This window comes from Dipodomys spectabilis, unplaced genomic scaffold, assembly GCF_019054845.1.
Source record: "Dipodomys spectabilis isolate Male_0828 unplaced genomic scaffold, ASM1905484v1 ptg000210l, whole genome shotgun sequence".
NCBI classification, from domain to species: domain Eukaryota; kingdom Metazoa; phylum Chordata; class Mammalia; order Rodentia; family Heteromyidae; genus Dipodomys; species Dipodomys spectabilis.
Window position 1 is genome coordinate 8,464,656 of NW_024870887.1, and position 12,845 is coordinate 8,477,500.

At 42.0% G+C, this 12,845-nt stretch overlaps 1 protein-coding gene across 11 annotated transcripts in view; it reads left to right on the forward strand.

The window, feature by feature from the left end:
* The window catches only part of Ltbp1 (latent transforming growth factor beta binding protein 1), a 400,428-nt gene that overhangs the window by 370,493 nt on the left and 17,090 nt on the right, over positions 1-12,845 (forward strand). For all 11 annotated transcript variants that reach the window (XM_042696612.1, XM_042696614.1, XM_042696613.1 and 8 more), the window contains 4 exons: positions 170-256; positions 2,861-2,989; positions 3,673-3,813; positions 4,757-4,927. In XM_042696612.1, coding sequence (XP_042552546.1) covers positions 170-256; positions 2,861-2,989; positions 3,673-3,813; positions 4,757-4,927 — 528 coding nt within the window. The remainder of the gene's footprint in view (positions 1-169; positions 257-2,860; positions 2,990-3,672; positions 3,814-4,756; positions 4,928-12,845) is intronic.

Here is a 12,845-nt window from a genome sequence, read left to right on the forward strand (position 1 = left end):
GATTGTGTTGAATTTATTTGCCTGGATTGCATTTAAGTGACTGAACCTGGAAAAGCAAAGTTGAATTAAAACCTGAGTTTAGGGAAAGATGTGGGGGACTTTTCCTCCCCTCCCTCCTTCCCTCCTTTTTCAATGTATTTCTCTTTTCTTTTTCCTCTCCTAAAATCAGCCGAGTTCGCGGAAATGTGTCCTGGAGGGAAAGGATTTGTCCCTGCAGGAGAATCATCCTACAACACGGGTGGTGAGAACTACAAAGGTCAGAATCAAGTGGAAACACCCCTCAGACATCATGGTAGAGGCATAGCTTGGGTCACACAGAATTGTGGTGTCCTTCTGGGCCATAGAAATGAATTGCAGGGGCTGGGAAGGTGGCTCAGTGGTAGAGTGCTTGCCTTGGATGCATGAGGCCCTGGGTTTGATTCCCTAGCACCACGTAAGCAGAAAAAGCCAGAAGTGGTGCTGTGGCTCAACTGATAGAGCTCTAACTTTGAACTGAAGAACTGAGGGACAGCATCATGACTGACAAAAAAAATAAAAAAGGAAAAGAAAGAAAAAAAAAGAAATGAATTGCAAAACCCTAATTGCCACAGGGAGGAGGCCACAGGGAACTTTGGACAGATCCGTGACTTGCGATCACAACTTTGAGACAATCTTGGGAGTCCACTTTTCTGACTGCCCATCTGCTCAGCTCTGGGGTAGGAATAATGTTCTAAAGGTTAACATGAGGATTAAATGAGATCCTCTGTGTTACACTGATAACCACAAAAGTCTGTCCTCAGCAATTACTTGACTTTATTCTGATATTGTAAAGGCATGTTATTAGAATTCACAGAGGTTTTGACCATAAAGACTTGTCCATTATCCTGTCTCTTTTCTGATCCTCAATCAAGATACGGTTCTTATGTTTATAGAAGTTATCTTGCCATTTTTAATGGCTGCAGATTCATAATGAGAAATGGAAAAGAAGAAAACTAAAGCAGATGTTTTCAATGTTTAATTCTACTACTATACTATTCTAAAATGTGCAGCCTGTTAATTTGGGCAAATATTTACATATATTTCCTCAGTGACTACTTAATTTGCCTGTTCTTATGAGAGTAAACTTTAATACACATATGACATTTTATCATTATAGTCTAATATTAAAAACTGCTAAGTGGCTGGAAAGAGAACTACAAATATGGTTTTATTGTCTGCTCATTTTTGGAAAAGCAGTGTTTGAATAATATGGAATAATTCAGTAGCTTAGTAAGAAATTCCATTTGTGTTTTTAATATACATCTATTATTTAGAACCATTGAATAATCACAAGAAGACTTGGTTTGTACTACGTGTTGAATGGTTTTCAAGTTCATAAATATCACGTACTATATTTTTACAGGAATGTAGTTAAATTTTGCTTCATATTATGAACAGGACCCCAATTTCACCATAAAGCCATCTTCTCTTCTGTATAAAAATAAATTCCTCCTCACTCTGCCTTAACACTCCTGCAAAGGGGCTGGGAGAAGATTGGATTCAGATTGAAATGACTATATGGGGTTTTTTTCTTGGCTCTACCTTTTTCCATCTGTGTAAATTTGAGCCAGTCATCTGTGGAGTCCCCAAGTTTTAGCATGAGTGCTATATGGCATTTGCTCTAAAGCACCAGCACTGATGCTAATAGCGGTATAAATAACTTTGGAGTGTCTTCTTATCTCATCGATTCTCTGACTCTTATTGGACTGGCATACCTTTATTTCCAATTTATCGCTGAGTGATCTGGGAAGGCCATGAGTTCTCAGACCTGCAGGAATGAACCTACCACCCTGCTTAACAACTTGTGGTTTTCTTTGCTTGCCTTTGATTGCATTGTCAAAACTCCTCATACTTTGTACATCTCAACTAGGAACTGGGTTGTTCGTTTTTGGTGGTACTGGACATTTGAACTCAGGGCCTCAAGCTTGCTAGGGCTGCTCTGATACTTTGGAGTCACACCTCCAACCCTGTTTGTCACTGGCTGTTTTAAGGGTAGAGTCTCATCTCTCACCCAAGTGTGCACCTGAAGCTATGATCACTTGCTTTAAGCTTCCCCAACAGGTGCTCATTGGAGTCTAGCTTCCCTCTATGAAGATGGAGACTCTTGAACATTTCTCCTGGGCTGGCCTGGTACTATGATCCTTCCAATCCCAGCCTCCCAAGTAGCATGGGATACCTGACGCCCAGCTATGGGTTGAGAAGAGGAGGTATCATGAACTTTCTGGTCCAGGCTACCACTAAACCATAATCTTCTTGTTCTTTGCCTCCCAAGTAGCTAAGATGACAGATCATGAGCCACAGGCACCCAGCTATAAAGTATATTCTTTTTTGGGGGGGAGGGCTGGGCCTGGGTGCTGTCCCTCAGCTCTTCAGCTCAAGGCTAGCGCTTTACCACTTGAGCCACAGCGCCACTTCCGGCTTTTTTCTTTTTGCTTATATGGTGCTGAGGAATCGAACCCAGGGCCTCAGGCTTACAAGGCAAGTGCTGTACCACTGAGCCACCTTCCCAGCTAAAGTATATTCTTGAGAGAATGTGGTTGATGCTTCTATGGATCCATAGGCTATTTCTATCAATCTCAGAAACCCAATTACAAATACACCTTCTCCAGAACCCTTTGGGCCATTGTTTCATAAACAGACCTCATCTGATAGCATTTCTCCATCTTCCAATTAGCCTTAAATTTAACACATGTATATTGCTGTGGTCTATAAGATTCTTTGGAGTATAGATATGATGTATATTTGTTCACTTGAAGTCTAATATTGGTTAGAGACTTCTTTCTATGTGGAAAATCAAAACTAGCTTTTCTTTGTCTTTTTAAAAATACTTTTTCCCCCACAGATGCTGATGAATGTGTACTGTTTGGCCAGGAAATCTGCAAAAATGGTTTCTGTTTGAACACTCAGCCTGGGTACGAATGTTACTGTAAGCAGGGAACGTACTACGATCCTGTGAAACTGCAGTGTTTCGGTAAGCGCTGAGAGGCTGTCCTGTCCTGTGCTGTGCTAAGACCAGATGGAAGAAATAAGTAATGCTCTGTAAGAAAAGCGATGCCTTTGCATCTAAATCGTGTCTCCAAAAGATACGTTCATGTTTTATGGGTCGCCTCCTTGAGCAAGATTTAAGAAGGAGAAATAGTCCGTCCAGTCTCCTCTTTGGATGGCTTTTAGAGCTCTTGCTTTAAATCCCCTGTGTGGAATTCTCATTCAGGTCACTGGTCTGACTGAAGAGTTCTGTTGGTCTGCGGAACCTCCTGTTTCATCATTTATCCCATGGAAGTGAACGTCATTTTAAAATTCTGACACTGGCTGAAATACTTAAGCAGAAAACCATATATGCTCAGCAGCAAGAGGAAATCACTTTTAAAACTATCATAAAAATGCATGACCTTAAATTTCTAAGTGTATCCTGTGGGTAGATGTTTTCTTTCATATTTAATAGCAATAGCAGTAGCAGTAACACTGGTTTTTCCCAATAAGTATGACTTGCGGCTTTAGTCAGAGCTGTTCTCATTTGGATGATGGTGTGTAAATAATGTGAAAAGTGCCAGCCTCCGGAATCTGGATTCAATGTGGTAATGTGTTAGCCTTGGGATGTCTATGAGGTCCAACGGATTGCTGATCTTCCTTAGTCATTGTATTACCTCTCTTAAGATCTGGACGAATGTCAAGACCCCAACAGTTGTGTTGATGGCCAGTGCGTGAACACAGAAGGCTCTTACAACTGCTTCTGTACCCATCCCATGGTCCTGGATGCTTCAGAGAAAAGATGCATACGTCCAACAGAATCAAATGGTAGGTTTGGATGTGAGGTACAAATTTAAGTTTAGATGAAGATCCTAAGGTTTTCCTTTCGATTAACTGTGCACCATTGAAAAATAGGCAGACAAGTTTCTTGAATGTCTCTAAGTAATTAAAAACAATGCATATGATTGCTATACCGGAGATTTAATATTTTGCATGTATGAGTAAACCGATAGCAGAATACTGAGTGGCTGAGCAAATGGCAAAGCTGTCCCAGGCCTGAGGGTTCATCACACTTGACCTTCAGGGACAGCTGAGGAGGAGCTCCAGCCTGGGAGAATGATTTGTCTGGAATGCATGTAGGATGCAGGCAGGCTAACAGCAGAGACTATGGAGTTCAACAAGGCGATAGAAAGCCTTGAACTTCATTGATTGATTAGATTCTCTGCTCCTCTCTGGGGAGATGCGTGACACTGATTACAGGCAAAATGAATCCATCATCACGTTCGGGAGATTGCTATGGATAAAGTCAATTGAATGACAGACAAATTATAATGGAGTTAGAATTAGTTAGAACTAGAGAGATGGTCAGGAGTCCCGGGCATTGTCAAAGGAGATGATGAGTGTGTGAATCCAGACACGTGGTATTGAAAACCATGATAGATATGACCGAGCAGGAAATATGAAAAGGTGGAGATTGGAAGAAAGGGAAGTCCACTGAGGACTGACAAGCGTGAGGAGCATTTTCTGTAATGAGGGGACACTACAGAGGAAAGGAATCAACCAGGAAGTGGTGGGCAGGCTGGATTTCAGCTGATGGAGGGAAGGCGTGACTCTCAGTTGGAGATGACAGAGGTTGGTTTGATCCACGGAAAGGCCAGGCTGGATGCAGACTTAGAACTAGGGATGGAAACGGAGGCTCACTGGCTTCTACCAGTATGGATGACATAGGAGTCACAGACGGATTGTCATGGAACCCTGTCTTCCCTTCTAGAACAAATAGAAGAAACGGATGTCTACCAGGATCTGTGCTGGGAGCATCTGAGTGATGAGTACGTGTGCAGCCGTCCTCTCGTGGGCAAGCAGACCACGTACACCGAGTGCTGCTGCTTGTACGGCGAGGCCTGGGGCATGCAGTGTGCCCTCTGCCCCATGAAGGACTCAGGTGAGCCTGTTTGGCCTGCAGGAGGCCGGCGGGACACAGCTCTCTCGCCATCTTTGGAGCCTGGCCCTTCTTTTAGATCTTATTTAGTCGCAGGTTTGGGGGAAGTTGGGGGGAGACTGGATTATAGAAACATCTGGCTCCTGGTTTACCTCCAAGCCAGACCCTGTCATTAATTTTTGAAACTGTTATTCCATTTCCCTAAAGAATGATAAACGACCTGAAGAAACCTAACTCAGCCATCGGTGGCATAGCTCTTGAGAATTTATATTTCCTGACTCTTCATTCCCTCACCACCCTGCAGCCCTCATTCTTCATGGTTTCTACATAGAACAAAGAGTCCTAGACTCTAGACCAAAAAAGAAAAATCATTGTAGGTCAAAATCCAGATTTGTATGTCAACCTCTGAATGAGCTGGATGGGCTGGGTCGCCTTAGAGGGAAATCCAGAAACCTGGGATGCTCCAAAAAGGTTAGGTTTTGCAGCATTTAAGATTTTTTTTCTTTTATTTGAGACACTTACCTGATTAAAGTCTACCTAACTCTTAAAAACTCCCAGATATGAAGCACTTTGGATCCTAAGCATCTGAGGATAAGAAATACTCTAGTTACATAAGAAAGACATGAATGGTCCAGGCCTGTCATCCCAGCCATGTAGAAACTGGAGACTGACAAGTTTGAGGACAGAATAAGAACCTGCCACACACGCACACACAGAAAAGGTTCAGGATGAAGCTTAATGGTAGAGCATTTGCCTAACGTGCAAGGTTCAGGGTTTAATTTCTATCAATGCATAAGAAAAATTATTGAAGCTAGGTGTGATGGTACACTTCTGTAATCTCAGCAACTCAGTCAAGAGGATAGGTAGACCAAAACTAAGCTGGGCTATTTAGCAAGACCCTGCTTCAAATAAATAAATAAATAAACAGACAGACAGACAGACAGATAGATAACATTGCCATATAACCTTTGTGTTAAAACCTACTAAGAGAGTGTGAATTGTAAAAACAGGTTCCCTCATGACTTTTGTCTTTGAACCTTCTAAACATGAACACCTTGATGATTAGTTGGGACTGCATGGTATCTGTGAATCTGAGCCCTGGGCTGTTCCTTGGCTCCCCAGGAGCACAGCGCTGCTGTGGGGCAGAGCCTGTCACTGATGGGATCGGTGCTGGAGAAACCACTGCTCATCAGCTTTGAGCACAAAAGTACAGTGTTCTGTTCAGTAAGTCCTAACTCCAGAGTAAGAGTTCACACTTCTGGTCGGGTAGGCCTTGGGCATCTGTTCTTGGCAAAGCCTATCTGAGAGAACTGGTAGGAAGGGGATGTGTGCACAGGGCCATCTTAAATGGTTAAGTGGCATCTTGTGGGTTGGGACCACAGACTGGGGCAGTGAGTACAGGTGGATGGGTTGCATTCGATAACCCAGCATTAATCTATTAATTCAGGACATTTCTGGGTCAATTAGATATCATGTCAGTCCTCAGAGAGGCCAAACAGCAGGCTAATTTGGCAGAGTCCTATGTTATTTGTGACAATACTACAGACATAACAGAAGCATCTATGTCATGGGTGGGAACAGCCCTCCCCTTCTACAGCTCTAGAAGCCTGCCTTGCTCTATTCCCTTTCCCTTGCCACTTCCTCTTGTTCCCCTTGTCCAATGCCCCTGACTTCTGCCCACTCCCAAGGTGTTTTTGGCGGCTGATCCACATATTTGGTCTTTTAAAAAAAAAAAAACATCATGTCATGTGAGTGTCTGAGAAACAAAGCTAACATGTTTAAGTCAACCAATTCCAAGCAAAGCAGATCACTCTGTTCATGTCACAACAAGAGGGTGAGCATTGCTTGATGTATCTAGGCAGTGTGGACCAGGCTAGACACATCTCAGATCTTTGTGGATATGGAATTTATTGGAGTAATTTCTTATAGCTTGGTTCTGCTGAGTTTCAGCTATAATAAAATGATGGTAGTTTGATGAACGTCTATGTAGCACAGTCCCAGATGCTGCTCACAAGTTGTGTGTGGAGCCGTCTAGTTCTCCAGGATTGCCCTCTTACCTGTACATGGGTCACGTGTGGTAGGAGGAAGCTCTGAAATGCTCACACCTCTCATTAGGCGCAAGGTGGATCCTGGCATCCCAACCCCGGGCTCTGTGTTCTAACCACCTCCACATTGCCCAAGACCTCCAAGCTTATCTTTAATAAGTAGTCTCCCCTAGAATACAAAAGTAACCAAGTGAAGAATTAAAACAAATTTAAATGTGTTCTTATGTGTGTAAGGAGATAGAACACCTACCTAACTTTTCAGAGCTAACGTTGAGCATAGTAAAATTAGACAGTGCACCCCCCAGTCTGTGCCCACCCCTACACACAGATGTATAGTTAACTAAAGCAAGCCAGTAATTCTTGGTAAATAAAACTGTGCATGATGCTTATCACTTAGTTTAAAATGATTTTTTTGATGTTTGCATACTCTTAAAAATATAAACTTAAACTGGTCACCAGTGGCTCACGCCTGTAATTCTAGCTATTCAGGAGCCTGAGATCTGAGGATTTTAGTTTAAAGCTAGCCTGTGCAGCTTCTACACCCAATGAACCAGTCAAAAAGGCAAACAGGCTGTGTGGTAGAGCACCAGCAGTGAACCAAAAAGCCATGTGAGGCTCAGTTCAAGCCGTTGAACTAGGTGTCTCCTTTCTCCCTCCCTCTCTCTCTCTCCCTCTCTCTCTCTCTCCCTCTCCTTCTCCCTCTCTCTCCCTCCCTTCCTCCCTCCCTCTCTCTCTCTCTCTCTGTCTCATAAATATGAATGAATTTTAAAGTTATCTCATGGAAATAATCATCTCTGATCTACATGAAAGAAAATTAGACATTTGAATACGATAATCAAAAGTATTCAGGGATACTAGTGTCTATTGGCATATTGTAAAAATAATTTCACCTTTAATAAATAGTTGTTGCAGACCTAAGTAAGCTGAACATAGTAAATGAGCTAGTGAGAGAATCTTTACAGTTCTTTGTAGGAAAAAAAAAAAATGTGTTGGCAGAGCTCCACCTGTTGGTATGCCCATGTACTGCAACCCAGGACAATGTTCAGGTCTCAGTCTTGAGAGAGTTTCAGTGTAGCAAGCTAAGAATAGCTTTTAAAAAGTATAGGGAAGTTGGATGATGCTCACACCTGTAATCCTAGCTACTCAGCGAGTCCAGGCAATAAAGTCCTTGACACTCTTATCTCCAAATAAGCACCCAGAAGAAGTGACACAGTGGCTCAAATGTTAGATAGAGTACTGGCCTTGAGCAAAAGAGCTCATGGCCCTGAGTTCAAACCCCAGAAGATCCAGCACCAAAAAAAGTAAAGGGAGAGGACGGGAATGAGGGGTGACTATGATGAAGTTATACCATATACATATATAGGAATGTAATAATGAAACCCCTACTTCGTTAGTATACATAAAAGTATCAAATCTGTCCCAGTGAGGTAAGGTGGTGTATGCTTATAATTTCAGCATTAGGGAGATTGAGGCAGGAGGATTGCAAATTTCAGGCCATCCTGAACTATGTGGAAATATGCTGTCTCAGTGTGTGTGTGTGTGTGTGTGTGTGTGTGTGTGTGTGTGTGTGTGTGTGTGTGTGTGTGTGTGTGTGTGTCCCAAAGAAAATGGAAGTGGCACAAGACAAATTGGGAAGTCTTCCATTTTTAGTAAAACCCTAATACCAGTCAGAATACAGTGCCTTCCATGTTGCAAGGAGAAGGGTTTGAACATGTAGAGGTAACACTATACCTGGTGCAAAATCCTCATTCTGGGACTTCAGCAGAACTAGATGTACTTGAATGACAGCATTACAAGGAAAATGGGCTGTAACTTCCCTCAGTTGGGTATTGGCTGATGAGTGGGCATGCCCAACACAACACAGGCTCCTTTAGTCATTGATATTCAGGAGGCAGAGATCTGAGGACAGCAGTTCAGAGTGAGTGCAGTACAAATCTAACAGACTCTTATCTCCAATTATCCAGAAAAAAAGCTAAAAGTGGAGGTATAGTAGAGTGTCAGCTGAAGTGGAAAAGGCAAGCAAGAACACGAAGCCTAGATTTTTTTTGGGGGGGGGGTGTCCGGTCGTGGATCCTAAACTCTGGGCCTGGGCACTGTCCCTCAGCTCTTCAGCTCAAGACTAGCGCTCTACCACTTGAGCCACAGTGCCACTTGCGGCTTTTTTCTTTTTGCTTATGTGGTGCTAAGGAATTGAACCCAGGGCCTCATGCATGCAAGGCAAGTGTTCTACCAATGAGCCACCTTCCCAGCCCCACAAAGCCCAGATTTTGATCTCTTGTATTAACACATACATACTTATGTACATTCATACCCATATAATATATGGATGGATAGATAGATAGATAGATAGATAGATAGATAGATAGATAGATAGATAGATAGATAGAGGCATAGCTATCCACCTGATTTATATAAAATAGTATCTATGCCATATATTTTTAAAAAACATATTTTCTTAAACAAGTGTAAGAAAACATCACTTGCACAACAATTTGAAAGGAAAATATATTTTAAATGGGCTGATGAACTCTGTGTGTATACCCTTTTACTCTTTACTCATGTTTATCCTGCTTAAAGTGTTTTACTTGTACAGTGCTCATTAGAATCACTCATGCAAAGAAGGCTCTCGAGCTCTGGATAGGAAATCAAGACTTGGCTCTCCGTTGTGAGTGTTCTAAGTGAATGCAACTGACGGATGGCTCCACACCTGGTATGAAACACGTCGATTAAATGAAGGGTCTGACTGGGCAAGGAATGTCCCATCACTGCCTCCATACAAGGGTCAAATGAGTGACCAATACAAGGAAACAGCAGCAAGGCATGCTGGGACTGTGCAGCTAGTGGGGGCCTGCTAGGCAAGCAGCTATGTATTGCCTGCCCCCCCCCCACTCTGCTTACTCCCCCACTCTCTGGAATGGCAGTTATTTGGAAGAGGGTACTCATCTTCGTCTTGGTGCTAAAGATGATCACCGTGCACATTTATGTACACATTGGGGTTTACAAGGAGAGAGAAGTATCTCAAATGAAATCTGAATATTTATAGCTCACCTGTTTTCAGTTTTAGACATTTACATATCCCTTCCTTCACTGTCCAATCCAGTCCACACCTGTTACTGTACTGGGCCAAAAAAAGAAAAAGAAAAAAGATGGAACCAATGCTTTGTATTTAACAGAATGTAAGATGAAATTCAGACCTAGGATCCTCTGTGACTAAACATTAATGTTCTAAACACACGATCATCTGATTTAAAGAAGTCACCATTTGCTATACTAAAAAAACGTGTCAGACGTTGTGATAGCTGATCTAGTCCATCTTTACCTGTCCAGGTTTTGCAAAACTACAAGCATTTGGAGTCTGCCTTAAGATAGCTGAGCCAGTGATTCCTTACACGTTCCCAGAGATGTCTGTGTAAGAATGTTTTGTAATATCCTCAGAGGTGTGAAGGAAGACGGGGATTTGACTCGGGGACTGAACTTGAAATAATATTGTAACTGGGCAGTTACTGCAAAAGGCCTTTCAGCAGTTAGAGTTTTAAAGGCTTTTCCAAGAAATATGTTTCCAAAGAATGTTAATAATAATTTTGTAACACCCTCCATGTGAGACTGAGGAAATAGTGGCCGCCTTCGGTTGAAGCAGTCCAACGGTCTGATTGTCCTTTTGGCACTGATTCTGTCTGGTGCGGCTGGGCAAGTTCCTTCAACCTCCATTATCCCAAGCTGAGACCCCAGTGTGAAGCTGTTGTCATTCACACTGTCTCAGTATGGAAGCTTTTATCTTTTCTATCCTAAGTTCTGGGACTTATGATAAAAGAAAAAGTATCTGAAGCAAGTGTAATAGAAAACGAATATTAAGCTAGGAAAATGTAAGGGGCCTCCTAGGTGGAGTAGCTATCATGCTGCAGATGGAATGTAGTATTGTGTGCATATCTAGGTGTTTTCTAAACAGGTGGGCCAGTTAATTTGAAACTGTGTTGGTATCCATGGAAATAGATTGAAATCAAGTATCATAGGCAATGGAAAGGATTGATTTACTGATTGATTGATTGATTTAGAAAATTTCCTCTGACTCTTCCCAGAGAATGACATTGTTTTTCCCTAAAAGGGATTCTTATAAAATAATATTCAATAGTGAAGTATGCACATGTCACCTGCCTTGTGAGTTTCCTCCTTTGTGAAATGGCAGTACCAACACCTGCCCCCAGGGGGTGCTCACAATTAAATGCTGTAGTGCAGAGGAGATTGTTGACCTTTGGTCAATGCTCTTAAATGTTAGCAAAGATTATTATAACTCCTATTCCAGGAATAAGTTGAGCTGATGCTTAGTCCACATGTCTGTCCTGTAATGCAGTGCTAGGAGTCTCTTCAAAGGCAGCCAAAAATCAAAACCAATGTAGGATGCCAGGGTTCAGGAACTAATGCGGAGCCTAATTGCACTGTGCAGTTCTGAAGGGCTTCTGTGGGTTCCAATGGCTTCCAAACCCTGACTGTGATTCGTGTCCTAGAAGGAAAGCACCTGGAAGGGATAGTCCAGTGTTGGGTTTTAAATGTACACCCAGAGCATCTGATTCTAAATGTGAAATCCCGGATTTTCAGATACTAAGTACAGTAGACACTTTGTTGGCCTAAGTTCACTAAGTTTCTATGACACAGAGCAATTTTTACTCAAGGGAGAGATTTGAGTTATTTCTCTATACAATATTCTGGCAACTTCATAAACACTTGGTCTTTATTGGTAAATGTTACATGCTTGATTTTCTCTGAAGGTCCTCACCTAGCTCAAAGGGTCCACTGTGCTATAAATGTTTTCTTCTTCAATATTTAAGCAGCTTTCTTTCCTTTTCTCTTTCCTTGCTTCCTTCCTTTTTACCTCTCTTTCATCGGTTTGTTTCTGATGATGCTGGGGTTTGAACTCAAAGCTTCATACTTGCTTAGCAGATATTCTACCACTTCAACCATGCCTGCATCCCTACTTTTTAAAAAGAAATTATTGTTATTATAAAGGTGATGTACAGAGGGGTTACAGTAAGTCAGGTAATGAATACATTCCAGCCCTACTTTTTGTTGGCTTGTAGAGATGGAGTCGTGCAGAGTTTTCTGCTGGCAATAGCCTTGAACTGTGATCCTACCTGAAATTACAGACGTGCCCTGCCAGCACATGGCCTTTAATGAACTCTTTTGAACTCAGTAAGTCAACTTAAATACAACCAACTGAATCCCCTAATAAATATAAATGGTATTTACCAACTTAATTAAATTCTCTTAATTCCTATCTGAGTTAAGATCTGTAATCAATCCTATCAAAATCAATAAGACAGAGAAGACAGTAGAGAAGAGAAATCAGGCTTCAGTTCCCAGGGAGGGGAATTTGATTGACAGGTGACACCTTGGTGTCAGGAGCACTTTTGACATTTTAATTGTGGTACATTCTGGACTTTGGAGTCTCCATGTTATTCATGTTCATTTTCCTAAGCTGGGCTGCATGGAAATGGTGAGAAAATATCTGGCCGTATTCTGTTACATAAAATTAATTTCATTATGATGATAATCTCACAGACGTCATAGCAGAATCTAATTTAGGGCTAAAGTAGAGCAACTAATGGTGTTGTGATGGGAGATAATCTGATCACACACACGCACACAAAAATCTCTTTGGTTTCTAATTAACAAGTAACCAAATGTACCTTGAAAGTAACCGTCTTGGCTGTTCTGGTTTTCCGCTTTGAAATCAGCTGATGAAAAACGACTCTGTTCTCTTGAAATGCCCTTCCAGCACCACCTTGTACCGTCTTTGCCCTTTGTCCTTCAGGGAAATTCGCTTTTGTGTGTTTGAAATAACATTTGCTGGGGTTCTTTGTCCTTGATAAAGGCACCAGGTG